At 36.7% G+C, this 17,235-nt stretch overlaps 3 protein-coding genes across 4 annotated transcripts; 2 read left to right on the top strand and 1 right to left on the bottom strand.

The window, feature by feature from the left end:
- The first annotated feature begins 917 nt into the window (after window positions 1-917).
- On the top strand, window positions 918-8,397 carry ctps1b (CTP synthase 1b). The gene is made up of 17 exons (XM_077217884.1): window positions 918-1,615; window positions 2,333-2,500; window positions 2,717-2,887; window positions 3,667-3,767; window positions 4,043-4,159; window positions 4,270-4,353; window positions 4,436-4,668; window positions 4,774-4,906; window positions 5,107-5,195; window positions 6,315-6,409; window positions 6,515-6,577; window positions 6,672-6,715; window positions 6,799-6,895; window positions 7,019-7,074; window positions 7,153-7,249; window positions 7,335-7,479; window positions 7,590-8,397. Exons 2-17 carry the CDS (start codon window positions 2,335-2,337, stop codon window positions 7,666-7,668), a joined length of 1,770 nt encoding a protein of 589 aa, XP_077073999.1. The 5' UTR covers window positions 918-1,615; window positions 2,333-2,334; the 3' UTR covers window positions 7,669-8,397.
- A 553-nt stretch (window positions 8,398-8,950) lies between these two features.
- On the top strand, window positions 8,951-12,245 carry taf12 (TAF12 RNA polymerase II, TATA box binding protein (TBP)-associated factor). The gene is made up of 6 exons (XM_077217988.1): window positions 8,951-9,099; window positions 9,549-9,781; window positions 9,869-9,946; window positions 10,836-10,950; window positions 11,218-11,306; window positions 11,403-12,245. The coding sequence occupies exons 2-6, from the start codon at window positions 9,611-9,613 to the stop codon at window positions 11,436-11,438; spliced, it is 489 nt and encodes a 162-aa protein (XP_077074103.1). The 5' UTR covers window positions 8,951-9,099; window positions 9,549-9,610; the 3' UTR covers window positions 11,439-12,245.
- Window positions 11,704-16,509, bottom strand: rab42b (RAB42, member RAS oncogene family). 2 transcript variants are annotated; one of them, XM_077217943.1, is made up of 3 exons: window positions 16,377-16,509; window positions 16,054-16,284; window positions 11,704-13,300 (listed from the first exon to the last, which is right to left on the bottom strand). In XM_077217943.1, the coding sequence occupies exons 2-3, from the start codon at window positions 16,269-16,271 to the stop codon at window positions 12,859-12,861; spliced, it is 660 nt and encodes a 219-aa protein (XP_077074058.1). In that variant the 5' UTR covers window positions 16,272-16,284; window positions 16,377-16,509; the 3' UTR covers window positions 11,704-12,858. The 2 variants fall into 2 exon arrangements, with proteins under 2 accessions (XP_077074058.1, XP_077074067.1); XM_077217952.1 differs by having other exon boundaries at window positions 16,054-16,277; window positions 16,377-16,484.
- Window positions 16,510-17,235: the final 726 nt, after the last annotated feature.

Here is a 17,235-nt window from a genome sequence, read left to right as displayed (position 1 = left end):
GGGACAGTGCACTATAATTAGATAAATAATAATCAAACCTAAACCCATCTGTCGCCAGGAGGGACACATCTCAGTTATTGACTGAAATGTTATATAAAGGATTGGATGAATTACTGTATATTCTCTGAATAAGTCACTTTTGGAAGAAAGCACCAGTGATATATTCAGTCATAATCACGGATGACTCATTTTCTGATGCTAATCATTATTTGATTATTAATTTCTGAGTTGGAGGGAAGAGGGAATGTGAACGGCTGTCATGTTTCACAACCACATATCATTTATAATGAGATACCTGGCAAAACTAATCATCTTCGCTGTGTTTGGTCTTTGCAATGTATCCAGTTTCCTTTAATCTAGTTCTCATCTAAGTGTTGCTGCTTACAATTGGAATAGAAGAAACCTTTAACCAAACATGTTTAAAAACATGTTTTTATGACTCAGCACACGTTTCATGTAACCTTTAATCTTAAACTGTCAACAAGCATCGAATCTCCTGTTTATGTAGGACTATGAATTGCACGGCATCACTAATGTTTCTCATGCCGTCATCTGGCGCCATCTAGTGGCTACAAATATATGGAGTCCTGTATGGTAATTTTAATATGATAACATGTAAAGTTTGTTTATGTTTCTCAAATTACATGGATTTTTAAATTTTTTGTTTTTTTGTAAAATATTTATAAAATGAATAAAACAGCAGAAAAACCATACAATGTAACCAATATAGCCTACCAATATCTTATTTAATATTGGCTTAGCCTACATTATATTGTTATACATGTAGCCTATATATTACTGAATGTATCGGATAGAACGAGATTATAAAAACATTGAACTGGCGTAACGTAAACCGCCAAAATGTTTAGTTAACAATTCCGCTTCCCGCGCGACTCCTCCTACTCCTACGTGGCGTCAGACACCTCTTAACGTAACCAGAGCAACGGCTTAAAGAAACAATTATTTATTTGTTTTTGGGCTATTGCAAAGTATTTTGGGTTTACTTTTCACATTTAGTTAAAAAAACAGAATTTATCTTCTTCTGTACAAACAAAAATAAAAAGCGTTTTTGGGTGATTTTGAAATTAGACTCTTCCTCTCATCTTAAATTTATAATTAATGTAGCAGCTATTACTTTTTAAAAGGAAATTCCTTTCTTTTTTATTTTCAAAAAAAGAATTCCTTACGGAATTCTAAAAATTCTGAAACGTAGAAGGAAGTACAAACTAGTAGAGGTGGAATGTGAGCCCACACCTGCATTTAGACAAGTTTCATTCAGGGAATGCAACAGTAAATTAAACAAGTTGATGTAAACACATTTAAAAAATAAATAGACTAGATCGATGTAATTGATACAGAAATTATGCGATAGCATATCACAATACATTGTTATCGATTATAACGCGTTAATTCTACGTTATAACCCTCATTCCTGCGAGAGTGGCAAAGCTAGAGTTAAAAACTCGGTATCTGATCTCTCGCACCACGTGTTGTTTTGGCGCTTCACCGCGCATTTCGCTGACACCCAAACAAACGTGTCGTGAAGATGGCTCGTTTTTATTGAATCGGTTGACGTTTTTAATCTACGGTTTTCATTTGAACGGCAGGATTTCAGGTACAGTTAAACGTTCATTTTATTTTCCATTTCTGCTTGTATTGCATTGCACCTCGAGAGTCACTTGTACCAACATGGAAGTTCACTGCAATGTTATGTAATGTATTAGGGTCCTCTAATAGGTTTCAATTCTGAGGCTATTAAAATAGAGACTCCGAAAAAGGCTACTAGCATATCTATATATCCTAGTGACTCATTAGTGAATGGGGCTTTGGCGTATGTTGCTTTTGTTTACAAGGTCAGCGTGGTTTACATTTTGTCCTCTGACCATTATTAAGTGCGTGGATGTTGCAGAATTTGGCATGGTCATTATAAATGTAATTATATGTTGTAACTTAAATGTTGTAACTTATATGTATACATATAATTTTTTATTTGGTCTGTCAATATAATTAATGATTTAATTCCTTGTGTCAGTGTCACATACATGTCCAGACAGGTACAGCAACAAGATGTTAAGTCCCACAAAAATATTAAAATGTAAAACAATAAAATAGAATTTAGTTCATAAATTGACTTGTTCATCATAGAAGATGTGTGTTCAAGGCATTTTTATGAATTGCATTTCTGTGTTTTTGGTTAACTCTATAGTTTTTCAATGAAAAACTACATTTGTTACATATGTTGTTACACACTTACATTTGTTATTCTGCTTGTGGCTGATTGTTAGATTGTATTGCATCATTGTTGAAATAAACATCACTGTCTTTCTTCCAGTAATGAAGTACATACTGGTGACCGGTGGTGTGATATCTGGCATTGGTAAAGGGATCATAGCCAGCAGTGTGGGCACTATACTCAAATCATGTGGCCTGCATGTCACTGCTATCAAAATCGACCCCTACATCAACATCGATGCAGGCACTTTCTCTCCTTATGAACATGGTAAGTGCAGACTACTTGAAAAGAAATTCACCTCATTAGAATCTTTTTGTTGACGATACAAACATATGAACTGCTATGTTTGCTTTGGAACCTCAGTTAGTCATATTTAACCTACAGCACATATAGAGCATAAATTACTGATGGCTTTGACAGCTGTCTTTTGTTTATATCAATGTCACATGCCACAGTAAATCTCTCTGACACTATGTTTACCAGGTGAGGTGTTTGTGCTAGATGATGGCGGTGAGGTTGACTTGGATTTAGGGAATTACGAACGTTTTCTGGACATCCGGCTAACCAAGGATAACAATCTGACGACGGGGAAGATCTATCAGTCTGTTATAACCAAGGAGAGGAGAGGGGATTACTTGGGCAAAACTGTACAAGGTGAGTTACACAACAAAGTCATGAGGATGTTTGGAACATAAATATAAAATATGGCATGTGGAAACAGGATTACAGTATTTCTTATCTGTGTTTCAGATGTAAAAATATTCTTATATTTTATTTGAATACCGAATATTCAGAAGTTTAGCATTGGTAAGATTTTTTAAAAATGCTTTTGAAAAGACGTCTCTTTATGCTTACCAAGGCTATTTGATCAAATATACTGTAAAAACTGTAATATTGTGAAATATTATTACAATATATTAACTTTTTTATTTGTATATATTTTCATTACTCCAGTCTTCAGTGTCACATGATCCTTCAGAAATCATGCTAATATGCTGATTTGGTGCTTAAGAAACATTTCTTATTAACAGTTTTGAAAATATTTTTGTGGAAACTGCTATACATTTTTTCAGGATTCTTTTGTAACATTATAAATGTCTTTACTGTCAATCAAATTTTAATCAGTTCATTGCATCCTTGAGAAATAAAAGCATTTATTTCTTTATATTATAAACCCCCCCCCCGCCCCCCCCCCCCCGAACTTTGGAACGGTAGTGTATATATCAATATACAACAATTGCTTTTCTCACAATAATGCACTGAAATTGCATTATTTCCATAATTTCCATCATAACAGCCTTTAGTTAGCATATCCTCCTCTGATTGTATTACAAAAGTTTAAAAAAAGCATTGCTCACTATACCTGCTTCTTTGGAGAAAACATAATGGCATATTATGGTGTCACTAAGTTGAATGTGAATAATTTTTTACAGTGGTACCACACATTACCGATGCTATACAGGAATGGGTCATGCGGCAGGCTAAGGTCTCGGTGGACGATGACGGTATTGAACCAGAAGTCTGTGTTATTGAGGTATATCCATCTGTTTTATGCTGTACATTTCGAGGAAACAGTTAAAATTGTTGCTACTAAGGACCGTGCCAAGGTTATTACATGTAAAGAAAAATCTAAATACATGAAGATTGTTCAATACAAAAAAGTACATTTTTAAGTCCCCTGTATTGTACTACTACTTAGTTATCTGGAATGTTACATATTTACAAGCTTTATGAAAAAAAATCCACCATTGTTAAAATTAATAAATACAATTTGACTATAATATTTTTATATTTACTTTTTTTCCACAGCTTGGAGGTACAGTTGGAGATATTGAGAGTATGCCTTTTATTGAAGCTTTTAGACAGTTTCAGTTCAAAGTGAAACGGGAGAACTTTTGTAACATCCATGTCAGTCTGGTTCCTCAGGTAGGAAACAGGCTTTACTTTTTATATTTAAACCTTCGTGGTTAAAAAGTAGTTTATTCGAGTAAAAAAAAAAAAAAAGCAACTACTGTGGTATTTGGATGTATTTTCAGCCTAATTCAACAGGAGAACAGAAGACCAAACCCACACAGAACAGTGTCCGAGAGCTTCGTGGACTTGGCCTGTCACCTGATCTGGTCAGTCTTTACTCTTTATATGTTGTAAAGAGCCAATCCATGTCAAGTCACTCTAGTTCTGAGAAATAATTTTTTGTTGCAGATTGTTTGTCGTTGCTCAACTCCATTGGACACTGCTGTCAAAGAGAAAATCTCCATGTTTTGCCATGTGGAACCTGAACAGGTGATCTGTGTACATGACGTGTCCTCCATCTACAGAGTACCTTTACTCCTGGAGGATCAGGGCATCGTTGACTACCTCTGCCACAGGCTGGACTTGCCCATTGTGATGAGACCTCGAAAAATGCTTACAAAGTGGAAGGAGATGTCAGACAGGTTTGTACTGTTTGCATACACCTAACAGTCCCAAAAAACTGCAATCTTCTGACAATTTCAAGGTTGTTGCAAGTGTTTTGAGTGACCTGTGTTTTTGCTCCCTAGATCTGACCGACTCCTGGAGCAAACCTCCATTGCTTTAGTTGGCAAGTACACCAAACTGTCAGATTCTTATGCCTCTGTTATTAAAGCACTGGAGCACTCTGCCCTCGCCATTAACTATAAGTTAGAGGTCAAGGTAAGAAATGACAGCAACTAGTGCAATATCCTGTGCCGTTATGATGGATAGTTTTGTTCCATTTGAGTGTGTCCTTATGAATTTTAGTTCATTCATGTTAATAATTTGCAGAAAAAGATTAACTTTGCTTACATTAAACATCTTGCATATATTGGTTTGAGTGTGTAAGTTTAATACTTGAAAATGGTACCTTATTTCAGTACATAGATTCAGCAGACCTGGAGCCGGCAGCGTTGCAGGAGGAGCCGGTTAAATACCATGAGGCCTGGCAGAAGCTCTGTAGTGCTGAGTGAGTGTGTCCTCAAAATACACTTGACAAATTGCTAGAAAATTATGCAACTAGTAACAACATGTACTACTGTTCCAAAGTCTGAGGTTGGTTTTTAAATGTTTTTGAAAAAAAGTCGCTTATGCTCACCAAGGCTGCTTTTATTTAATGAAAAATACAGTAGTCAAGTGAAGTCAAGTCACCTTCATTTACTATATAGCGCTTTTAACAATATAGATTGTTTCAGAGCAGCTTTACAGTGATAATAGGAAATTAAAGTAACAGAGATTGTAGAGATCTCACCTTGAAATAGGTGCATGTATTGATAAACATTATCTCCGCGTCAACTTCAAAAATCGTGAAATCTGTGAAAACGCTGATGGCGTTCACATCCGTAGTACGTGTTTAGTCTATAGGAATGCGCGTTTGAATATGTGCGCAGGGCGCAGGCGTCTAGTCTTTCTTTACAAATTGACCTCAACAAATTACTTGTCTGGCCTTAAAAATTCGTAATACAGAATTTTGAAATATTACTACAATTTAAAATAATATACATATTATGTATTTTAAAATCATTCTAATGCTGATTTGCTGCTCAAGAAACATTCTTATCAATGTTGACAACAGTTGTGCGGCATATTATTTTTGTGGAAACACGGATACATTTTTTTCCCAGTATCTTTGATGAATAAAAAAGTTCAAAAGAACAGCATTTATTTTAAATATAAAAGTGTCCTTCTGTCACATTTTATTGATTTAATGCATCATTGCTGAATAAAAGTATTAATTTCTTTAAAAAAAAAAATCTTACCTACCTCAAACTTGTAAGTTCCATTCCGCTGATGTCATTTCAACTATATGGGCTCTTCGACAATGTTAACCACTTGTCCAAAAGCTGTTGAGGCATTGTTTTAAGCAAACTCTCACAATTTAATCAATACTTTATGAATAAAATCAGGTCCTGCTTTTACTACTTGTTATTCTCATTAAATATAAAATGTCACATTATGCAAATAAAATAGTTTACATACTGCATTTCACTTTGATTTTAAATGTTGGTGTAATCTGTGGGAATTCACTTGTATGTAATAATCAGAATATGTATTTATTGAATGTATGACTATTTCATTGTGCTGTTAGTGGGGTTCTTGTTCCTGGAGGCTTTGGTGTGCGAGGCACCGAGGGAAAAATCCAAGCCATTAACTGGGCAAGGAAACAAAAAAAGCCATTTTTAGGTAACAAATTATTTTCAGAAAGCTTGCGGTTCAGTGCTAGTGAAAAAAATATGACACAATCACAGCAATCCTGAGGTTAAATTTGAAATCAACCCTGTTCTGCAGGTGTTTGTTTGGGCATGCAGCTGGCAGTGTGTGAATTTGCTCGTAATGTACTCGGCTGGGAAGGTAACAACCCCCATACTAGATTTTCTGATATGTCTATTAAAGGGAACCTTGCATATGCTTATAAATTAATGTCTTTACATTTTGTTTTTAACAGATGCCAATTCTACAGAATTTGATCCTGAAACAAAACATCCAGTGGTAGGTGTTGTTTTGGTCAAACAAATTCTTGCATAATGATTTCTTTTTTTGCGTGGTGTGTTGAGATCTTTTTTTAAACACAGGTGATTGAAATGCCTGAGCACAATCCTGGGCAGATGGGAGGAACCATGCGGTTAGGGAAAAGGCGTACCTTATTCAAAAACACCTCCAGCGTTCTCCGTAAGTTGTGATCTTTTGTGCCATTATAAAATGTGAAGGTCACATATAACAAAAATATAAACTGATAATGTTTTAAAAGGTTTTAAATATACATGTTTACGCAATTTTTGAATTTTTTTGTAGGAAAGCTGTACGGAGATGCTGAATATGTGGACGAAAGACATCGGCATCGCTTTGAGGTTCACAATAGTAATAATTGCAAAAATTATTAATCATTAATCCCAATAGCTCAATCAGTTCCTTTTGCGTTTTTCCAGGTGAATCCAGAACTGAAGCACCACTTTGAGGATAGAGGCTTTCGATTTGTGGGTCAGGACCTGGAGGGGGAGCGGATGGAGATCATTGAACTTGAAGGTCAGTGCATGTCCAGTATCTGAACCTATGTATGGAGCAGTTGTCAGTCAGTATTCGCTTCATCTCGTTTCTTCTGTCACAACAGATCAAACTTATTTTGTCGGAGTGCAGTACCACCCAGAATTCACTTCTCGCCCCATTAAACCCTCGCCTCCTTATTTTGGCCTTTTACTGGCAGCATCTGGGAAATTACAGAACTATCTACAGAAAGGATGTCGGCTCTCACCACGGTTTGTTGCATAGTAAATTCTCTCATATCAGCTTAACTATTTAAAGTGGAGACAACTAGCATATAGATTGTCTCATTATCTTATTTTTCTTTTCTCTCTCTATCTCTCAGAGACGCATACAGTGACCGAAGTGGCTGTAGTTCACCAGACTCGGAGATCTCTGAAATCAAATTTCCATCACTCTCTTAAATGGGGAATATCCACATAATCGTAAAAAAACATTATGACATGAAATGATGAACTTGAATAAATGAATAAAAAAAGGCTTATGTGTCATTTTTAAGTGGTCTGTGTACAGTGTAGGGTGACCACCCGCCCCGCTTTGCGTTGTACCGCACAGCATTTTCACCCTTTGTCTCGCACGTCGCATATTGAGAAAATGTGCTTTCTTTTGCCTTTTTAAGAAAGCATTTTATTTATTCTTTTAGCGGCGTAGTTTTTTACCTATATTTAACAGCGCTTCGTCTGAAGTACAAATACAACAGCCGTTTTTTAAATCCTATCCAATGGTTGAAAGGACAGGAGTAAACACGGTTACTAGTGGGTTGTGACGCTGTCAATCAAAATGTGGAGCGGTGATTCATTCCATGTGTTCCCTGTCAAAACAAATGGATAATTCGGTAGCCTAAATTAAATTTTAAATTTAACAGATTTTATCAACTTGTTGCCTGCTGTGGTTGTTTTAATTGACATTCTTTCTAAAATATATGAACATTTTTGGTTTAATATATTCTTAATGTTTAAGACTGTCAATGATCTAAATTCATTTTGGTTTATATTTTATTAGTTCATTATTTATTTTGTTGGATTTTAGTTGGACTTGGTCAGAACTGTTTCAAAATTAGTGATCTGCATGATGCCTTTGGGCTCAGTGATGTTGAATTTAAATGTCATGTAAAATAAAGACATGTTATGTTACATTGTGATGTAGTGGTGTTTTCTGGAAGGGACTAAAGTAAATAGTTTTTATTTTTTAATCAGCTGAAAAGCAGAATACAAATGTTTTTAATTAAGTATAATCAGGTTATGATTTAGTGTTGGTAACATGTCCCACATTGTCCCACACAAACTTTTGATCGTCCCACATTTGGTTTGTTTGATGGTGGTCACCCTAGTACAGTGATATACTTACAGTGAAATCGTATGGGGCAAGACCAGAAGAAATATACACCAGAAGAATTACACAGCTTGAAAGTATATTCATTCATAAGAATTAAACATTGTGTCAATGTTTACACAGAGAAAACCAGTTAATACATTAATTTACCTTAAACGGTAATCCCACTTCTGGAAATGTTTTTGTAATTTAGAGATACAAAAAAACAAACGCAGTACTGTAAATGCAAATTATATATATATATATTTTTTTTTTTTTTTTGCTGTTACAAACGTACTTTGGAAGAAACGTTTATTTGTCCTCAGAGGAAGGGATTTTTATTTTTTTAATTGTGCTTTTATTTTGTAAAACTCCATTCCCTCGATCTCGCGATATTTCGGCTGAGCTCCGTTCGTCAGAAGAGGTGCCTGTTGAAGGAACAACATCAAATTACATGGGCTTCTGAATAATTCCAATTTATAAATGTCGAAGATGGGAAGATAATACAAAATTATTTGGATCAGGTATCACACTAATTTACCATCTAACAGGATTACATGAAACCAAAGGAAACCATCACGAGACGTGGATTGGCACCAATGTTTACTCGCTAGCTGCTAATATGTTGAGCTGAAGATGATCGGTGTTGATAAACAGCAACCACGAAAACATTCGGACAAAAAACAAGATTCATTTGTTAATTTGTATTGTTAAATATATTCTTAGACCATTGCTTCTCCGGTTGTTCAAATAGTTTAAGTTAATCATCTCAGAAGACATCAGCAAAGCTAAAAAGCTAAAGTCGTTAGCCTGGAGAGCGAATGACAGTTCTGTGATGTATTTCCTAGTGAGCACTGTGCAGCTCTAAAAGTTATTGGTTTTGTTTGTGAACCTAAAATAACATTTAATATCGTTTATCTATGGGATGGATTGACTCAACTCAATATAATCTCTCTTAATACCTTTTTTGCAGCTGAATAGACCTCACGCTGGCTTTGAAGAGGCTCGTGACAAATATCTCTTGACTATCATAGTATGACCCAGTACCCTCCACAGATTAGTCGCTCTAACTTCTACGCTGTTGTGAAAGCAGAAGCCTCTTCAACACCTCCCCTCTCCACCAACATGGCCAACAGCACCGTCGTTCCCGGCAAAGTTCCAGGCACCCCTGGACCTGCAGGAAGACTGAGTCCTGAAGGCACTCAGGTGAGACACTATAGCAGATTAAAGTTATTTGATACTTACTGCATTTGTATTCCTCATAACATTTATGATCTAATATCTTCCTTACAGGTGCTCAGCAAGAAGAAGCTGCAGGACCTTGTGCGTGAAATTGACCCTAATGAGCAGCTCGATGAGGATGTGGAGGAGGTACTTAATATGATGCATTATTAGTGATATTTTCATAGTTTACACGTCAGTAGTCATAAGGAAGCGTTTTATAATAGTTAATTGTTGCATTTTGAAACGAGAAATGTCCCTTTATATCCACTGCTAAAATAAAAATTCGAAAAACAAAAAAGTCATATTTACTCATATTGGTGACATTTTTTCAGTTCAGTGTTTAGAATTATTTTATATTAGCATTATAATACTTTTATTTAGCAAGAATGGATTAAATTGAACAAAAAATAACAGAAAAGACATTTACAAATGTTACAAAATAAATGCTGTTCTTTTGAACTTTGTATTCATCGAAAAATTAAATGGAATATGATTTCATCAAAAATATTAAGTAGCACAACTGTTTTCAACATTGATAATATAATAAATGTTTCTTGAATAGCAAATCAGCATATTAGAATGATTTTTAAAGGATCATGTGACACTGAAGACTGGAGTAATGATGCTGAAAATTCTGCTTTGCTTCACAGAAATAAATGACATTTTATATTAAAATGGACAACAGTTATTTCAAATTGTAATAATATTTAACACTATTGCTGTTTTTTACAGTATTTTTGATCCAATAAATAGAGCCTTGGTGAGCATAAGAGAAATAAAAAATAATCTCACCAACCCCTGAACTTCTGAATGGTTGTATGTATGTATAAATATATTCTTATGTGTAAATATATATGTATATATATATATATATATATATATATATATATATATGTATGTATATATATATATATATATATATATATATATATATATATGTGTGTGTTGGTGCTTTGCTGACAGACAGTAAAATGACTTGCTGTGCCTGTCACTACACTGCTGTCTGTTGACTTGAGTCATTTCCCATTCCCTTCAGATGCTCTTGCAGATTGCTGATGATTTCATTGAGAGCGTGGTGACTGCTGCATGCCAACTTGCACGACACAGGAAGTCAAATACTCTTGAAGTGAAAGATGTCCAGCTACACCTTGGTGAGGGTCTTGAATATACAGTTCCCAGTGGTTTAAGTGCCTTTTTTAAAATTAATTTCAATAAATACATTTATTTGAATGCATCCGTTTTACAAACTCAATGTTTTTCATGAATTTTCTTGCTATAATAGTAATTTTATAGAAAATAAAGGTACAACATACATTATGTATCCTATAAGTTGTTAAATCAAGGCCAATTGCAGAGTGTTTGAATGACTATCTAAGGAATTGCATTAATATAGTCCATAATCCTGTTTTGAATTACAGAACGACAGTGGAACATGTGGATTCCTGGTTTTGGCTCAGATGAGATCCGACCGTATAGGAAAGCATGCACCACAGAAGCCCACAAACAGGTCAGCCATCACTCTCATGCATTTAAACTGATCCCTCAAGATGATTTTGAAAAACAAATGACTTTCATGCCTAAATATCTATTTCTGTTCTTTCAGAGAATGGCATTGATCCGCAAAACAACCAAAAAGTAGCAAGATCGGAAGTACCAACAAACATTTTTTCGCCTGGAAGTTTTGGAAGTGGATAGGGTTTGAACCTGTTATGTTAATCAAAGAGGAAGAATGCGTTGTACTATTTGCAGTACAGTTCTTTTGACATTTCCCATTCAAAAGGTGTGCAGAAATTGACGCCATTTTTTTGTACAGTTCACTTTGTGTTAAATCACCATGTGAACATTTTGTTTGAGCACCTTGGTGCTATACTGGGGTTTTATTATATGATAGAATCTCACAGAGCTCTGTAAAAAAAAACATCAGTTTATTTTATTTTATTATTGTTACACCCACAAACCACATTTTTATTCATATTACATGTTTAGTTGGCCCATCATGCAGTCGCACAACTTCTGCTCAGCTGGCATTAGTAGCTATGCACAATTACAATCACCATGTGTCTGATTTGTTTATAATGTTCGATGTTATAGAACTCGTCACTTAAGTAATATTAAGTACTATAGAGAAATCCTCAGTGTGTGACTTTCTAAAGGTAAACAGTAATTTTTACCAGAGAAATAAATACCACTTCCCCATGTAATTAATTGCATTGGAACTAGTGACATAATGCAGATGTTAATTGTTAGAGGGGCTTATATATGTGATGTATGGGAAATGGTGCATAAACTCCACCTGCTGTGGGCAGATTTAAAAAAATAATAATGGTGGAGTTAAACTGAGTATAAACTGAATTGTTTTTGGCCGTGTATCACAGTGTTTTACAGTCTCCTGTTTTTCATGAATAAAAAACTTAATTGTGATTTATTCACAATTATGGACTCACTCGCACTGTGTTGGACTGACATCATATCAGAAGTAATGACCAAGACTGTTTCTGCAATGTGTCTACATTGTCGACTCAACTCAACTGTATATCTAAAATCTCCCTTTAACTATGAAAGTCAAATATTAAAGAATCATTTGCAAATCTACAGGATTAGCTCTTAAAAACCTTCGGAATGTCATGTAATTATGAATTCTATGATTTTCAGGCAGCCCTTTCTGTATCAACTAAAACAAATCCATGTTTATGGAATTATGTGGTCATGTGCTAAATTAATGTGGAAATAACGTTTTTTTCAACTGATGGGAGTTACACTAATGCCACACTAAAACACGTTTATCCAAAGTTAAGCCTAGGAATATGAACAAACATTTGGAAATCAAATGTGCACATGTATGTAAATGACGTTAAGTGTTTGAGTGTGGTTTACAAATGTGGAAATCTTGCAGAAAAGCATATATTATCCATGCCATGAGGAAAGATATGGCGTATCAAATTTAATACCTACAATCTTACATATTAAAGCCCTAGAGATTAGTTGTAGGTGTATTTGGCAATTTCAGACTGATCCATCCTATTTGAAGAATGAACTCAAAGGTTGTGATATATTTTAATTTAACAAGCACAGCTCTTGTTTTTCTCAGCAGCTTCAATGTTTTGTATATTCTGGGACATTTGGGCTGTAGGAGCTGAGCTCTTGACTCCATCCCACCCCTCACGCAACTGGATCTCTCCGCTTTTCAAGCCCTGGTAAACCCTTCGGGTCAAGAGATCAAACGCCTCTTTCACGTTGTGACCCGTTTTGGCCGAGGCCTCAATGTACGGCGCTCCCAATTGGCTTGCGAGCTTTTCTGCTTCGGTTCGGTTCACAGCTCGCTCTCCGGCCTTGTCCCGGTCACTCTTGTGTCCCACCAACACGAAGAGCACTTTGTAGGGCTCCACACGTTCTGACACCTCTGCGTGCCACTGCTGCACATTTTCGAAAGATTTGCGGTTGCCCAGATCGAATACTAGAAGACCTCCGACTGAGTTCCGGAAGTAGGAGCGAGTCACAGACCTGCAAATGGAACAATAGTTGAAGGATTATTTTTCCAGACCTTTGTACAATGATAATCAATCATGTATTTATACATTACATTAATTCTGGCTCCATTCCGGCCTCTTTTTACCAGCCAATCAATTCCCAATAGATAAAATCCAACATTTTTTTCTCATTGAATATTCTGTAGCATTCCAAAGGCCTTTTCAAGGAAAGTCAGTTCACTCAACAGCCATTTTTGCAATGCCTCCAGGCAGCTATTTCATGTATGCAAGACCAACTCCTATCTACTTGAATGGGGAAATACTGAAATCTCAAAAACTGCTTGCCAAGTTAACATTTAAATAACATCAAATCAGCAATAACATCTGACATGAACTGCCCCATAAGCATTGTTTATTATCCTCAAATAGCATTAAAATAGCATTGGTCCCTCCAATGTGCATGGAAAAGTGCTCATCATCTAAGGACGCTGACTGTTTCTGTAAGAACCGGAGCTTCAATTGGCAACTGGCCAATTGGTAAACTGGATGATAGTAATATGAGTGAACCATCTTGATATAGAAACTTTGATCAATAAAATGAGTTCATATGTCAAATCATGTTGACTTTCAGGGGTTTAAACCCCCTTACAAGCCAATTCAGAGATGGCTCTCATCTCACAAGGCTTACCACCCATGAGACATTGGATTGACATGAGGGTGAGTAATTTCCTTTTTGGGTGAGCTATCTCTTTAAAGTCATTTATGCATAACAGTGAACACGCCCAACTCCAGCTCAAAGATGCTAGAAGGGCTAAAAGCCTTTCCAGGTGGGCCGAACTGTAGTTGCCTGGGTGGGACAATTAAGTGGGCCAAGCCCTCACTGTAGAGCCGTGCTTGGCATTGAATCCATTCATAGTGGTGTCTGACAACATACTTCCTGGAAGTATCATGAGAATACTTGCTGCCGTGATGAGTAATATGTTTCACAATTCTGTTTTACAGAACCTAGGCAACTTCTTTAAACTGTTTTTAGACACTGAACATCTGACTAAACGTACAGGAGATACTTTGAGGGGAAAACAGTCCTTCTATCTCCATTTGGACAACTGTTCACCTTAAAAGGGATACTCCACCCCAAACTTAAAATTCTCCCTTATCATTTACTCACCTTCATGCAGTCCCAGATCTATATGACTTTCTTCTGTAGAACACAAAATATATATTTTTTTTTAAATACTCCATTTCTGTGAGTCTTAAGGATGCTCAACCCTGCTCCCAGAGGTCAACTGTCCTGTAAAATTAGCTCAACCCCCAATTAAAACACAACTGAACCAGCTAATCAAGGTCTTACTAGGCCAGGGATCACCAACCCTGCTCCTGGAGAGCTACAGTCCTGCAGACTTCAGTTCCAACCCTGTTCCGACACACATGCATGTAATTATCAAGCAACCCTGAACAGCTTGATGAGCTGGTCCAGGTGTGTTTGATTGGGGTTGGAGCTAAAATCTGCAGGACAGTAGCTCTCCAGGAGCAGGGTTGGTGACCCCTGTACTAGGCATACTACCAACTACCAGGCAGGTGTGTTGAGGCAAGTTGGAGCTAAACTCTGCAGGGCAGAGGTCCTCCAGGAGCAGGAATGGACACCCCTAATATAATGCAAGTTGACAGTTCAAAAACCACAGAAAATGAACATGACGGTAATCCATACAGCTCCTTTTGATGAAGTAATGTTTTCTGAAGAGAAATGTTTGTGTGAGAAAATAATCTTTTATACAATTCTAACTACCATGGCTAGCTGTCATTTATGTGTTTGCTTGACGTAAGTCTCGCGTAGCCAGACTTTCAGACTGACGGCAGAAGGTAATTTATCGCCGCTTTTCTTGGCCAAGGACCGCAAGAGGACGTTTGACTGACATGTAACGCAACCAATCACAGTTAGTTTTGTTCCGCGTTATGTTTAGGGGCTTGAAAATATAATGTCGATATCCCTGCAATAACACACCGTCGTACATCTAATACATTTTTCATTCAAGAACGTTGTGCAAGTTTACTGCAACAATAGAGCCATGAACTTCACATACTTTTGAAAATCCAGCATTTAGTTGATCCTGATAAGCGCTCATTGTCACAGTTGTAAACACGACAGCGTTCTTCTTCCACGAGGGGTTTTGGCGCCACAGCATTTGTTTCTAGGCGGACCGTTAAGGAACATAACACACACGTCTCCCGGACATCCTGTAGAATTCAACCAATCAGATCACAACTTCGACACTTATGAAGTGTTTCCAGAAAAGTGTGCCATACGCATCAGGCGTTCAGGCAACGGTCCGTGGGCGTGACGTCTGAGGCTGAGACTAGCTTGATGTAAACGTGGAATTACAGAGGGCGCACAAGTGAACACACATATAAAATATAAACCATATGAAGCGATAATTGAAAAAGTTTAAAATATCAGTATTTTTCTCATTCAAACCTATTGTTTTTCTTCAGGAGACATCGGTTCCTCACCTGGGTTTGAATGGATGACCATCTTGCTTTTTTTGTGTGGTTTTTGAAGCGTCAACTTTTGAGTTATCATCCACTTGCATTATATAGACTCACAGAGGTGGATCAATTTTCTAAAAATCTCCATTTGTGTTCCACAGAATAATCTGGGATGAGTCAATGATGAGAGAATTTTCATTTTTGGGTGGAGTATGCCTTTAAGTATACGATTAAGAGAATGAAGTTCATTCAATTCATGGTAGAACTTCCAAAAAGCTTGAATGTTTGGAGTCTTGGACTTACCTAAACCTCTCCTGACCAGCTGTATCCCAGAACTGCAACTTGACCCTCACTCCAGGTTCAACCTCTAGGAAGTGTACATAGAAGTCTACTCCGACAGTCTGGTTGATGCACTCCAGAAACAGGTCTTCTGTGTATCGTTTCAACATGGATGACTTGCCCACCGTGGAGTCTCCTAGCATGATGATTCGAAACTGGTACTGCCACAATGTGAGATCCATGACTCACTGAGAGCTAAAACCAACGTGATAAATGAAAAGACTAGAGTTCACTAAAAACTGTCACTCCACCAGGATCCTCCGATATTTGACCAGAGAACCCCTTACCTTAGAGTACTTGAAATTCTCATGTTAAATAGAGGTAGAAATAAACCCATAGTTCCTTAGGTTCCCCTGTGTTTTTCTTGCAAAGAGCAGCATCTGTGTGAACGTTTTAGGGTTGGGAGTGTCTACTTGATCTGTTTCTTTAATCTTTGCCTGTTCATACTTGTAGTAGGCAGGGTTTATGTGAGGGGCGGAGTTTATAAATACCAGCAGAAAGTTTGGAATTTCTCATAGACAGAGGGAATGAGCATGCAGTATCATATCAAGACAAGCCCATCATTTCCTGTTGAGGCCAGCTAGTGGCATGCATCACATATAAGCACATGTAATGAGCAAAAACATTTTCAGCTAAGACTTTCTCAATAGGCCAACCATGAAAACGCTTCCACCCAGGTCATAACCTCTGAATGTGGCTGGAAGACTTCCAATGTCATGATGAAATCAAGCCCACAATATTCCTAACCAGAGTGCAGTACAGGTTAGTTTCCATTATTATGAGGCTTTCCAAACAGGAGGTGAACAACAATGGAACTGACTCCCTTAGGAATCACACAGACATAAAGAGGATTTATGCTGGTTTGGCCTTTAAATAGAGTGTTTCACTTTGTTTTCGGTTACTTTAGTTTAGTGGACTGGGTTATAACTCCAATGAGGCTTTAATTGTAGAAATATCAACAGCGTGTAACTGTTTATCAGTTTTTGTATGTTCTAAAGCACAAAAAGCCAGCCACCGATAGTCCTACGTGCAATTAAAACTTGGCATGAAAGTAGTTTATACCAGGTCAGCAAGGGTGGGGATCCAGTGAAGCGAAAAAGTAGACGTTTAAACAGCACTGGTAATTTACTCTAATAAACTTGAAAG

The sequence above is a fragment of the Siphateles boraxobius genome, unplaced genomic scaffold (assembly GCF_051911475.1).
Source record: "Siphateles boraxobius isolate OS27281-9 unplaced genomic scaffold, OSU_SipBor_1 12, whole genome shotgun sequence".
Taxonomy (NCBI): domain Eukaryota; kingdom Metazoa; phylum Chordata; class Actinopteri; order Cypriniformes; family Leuciscidae; genus Siphateles; species Siphateles boraxobius.
This window is presented reverse-complemented; position numbering and strand designations above follow the sequence as displayed.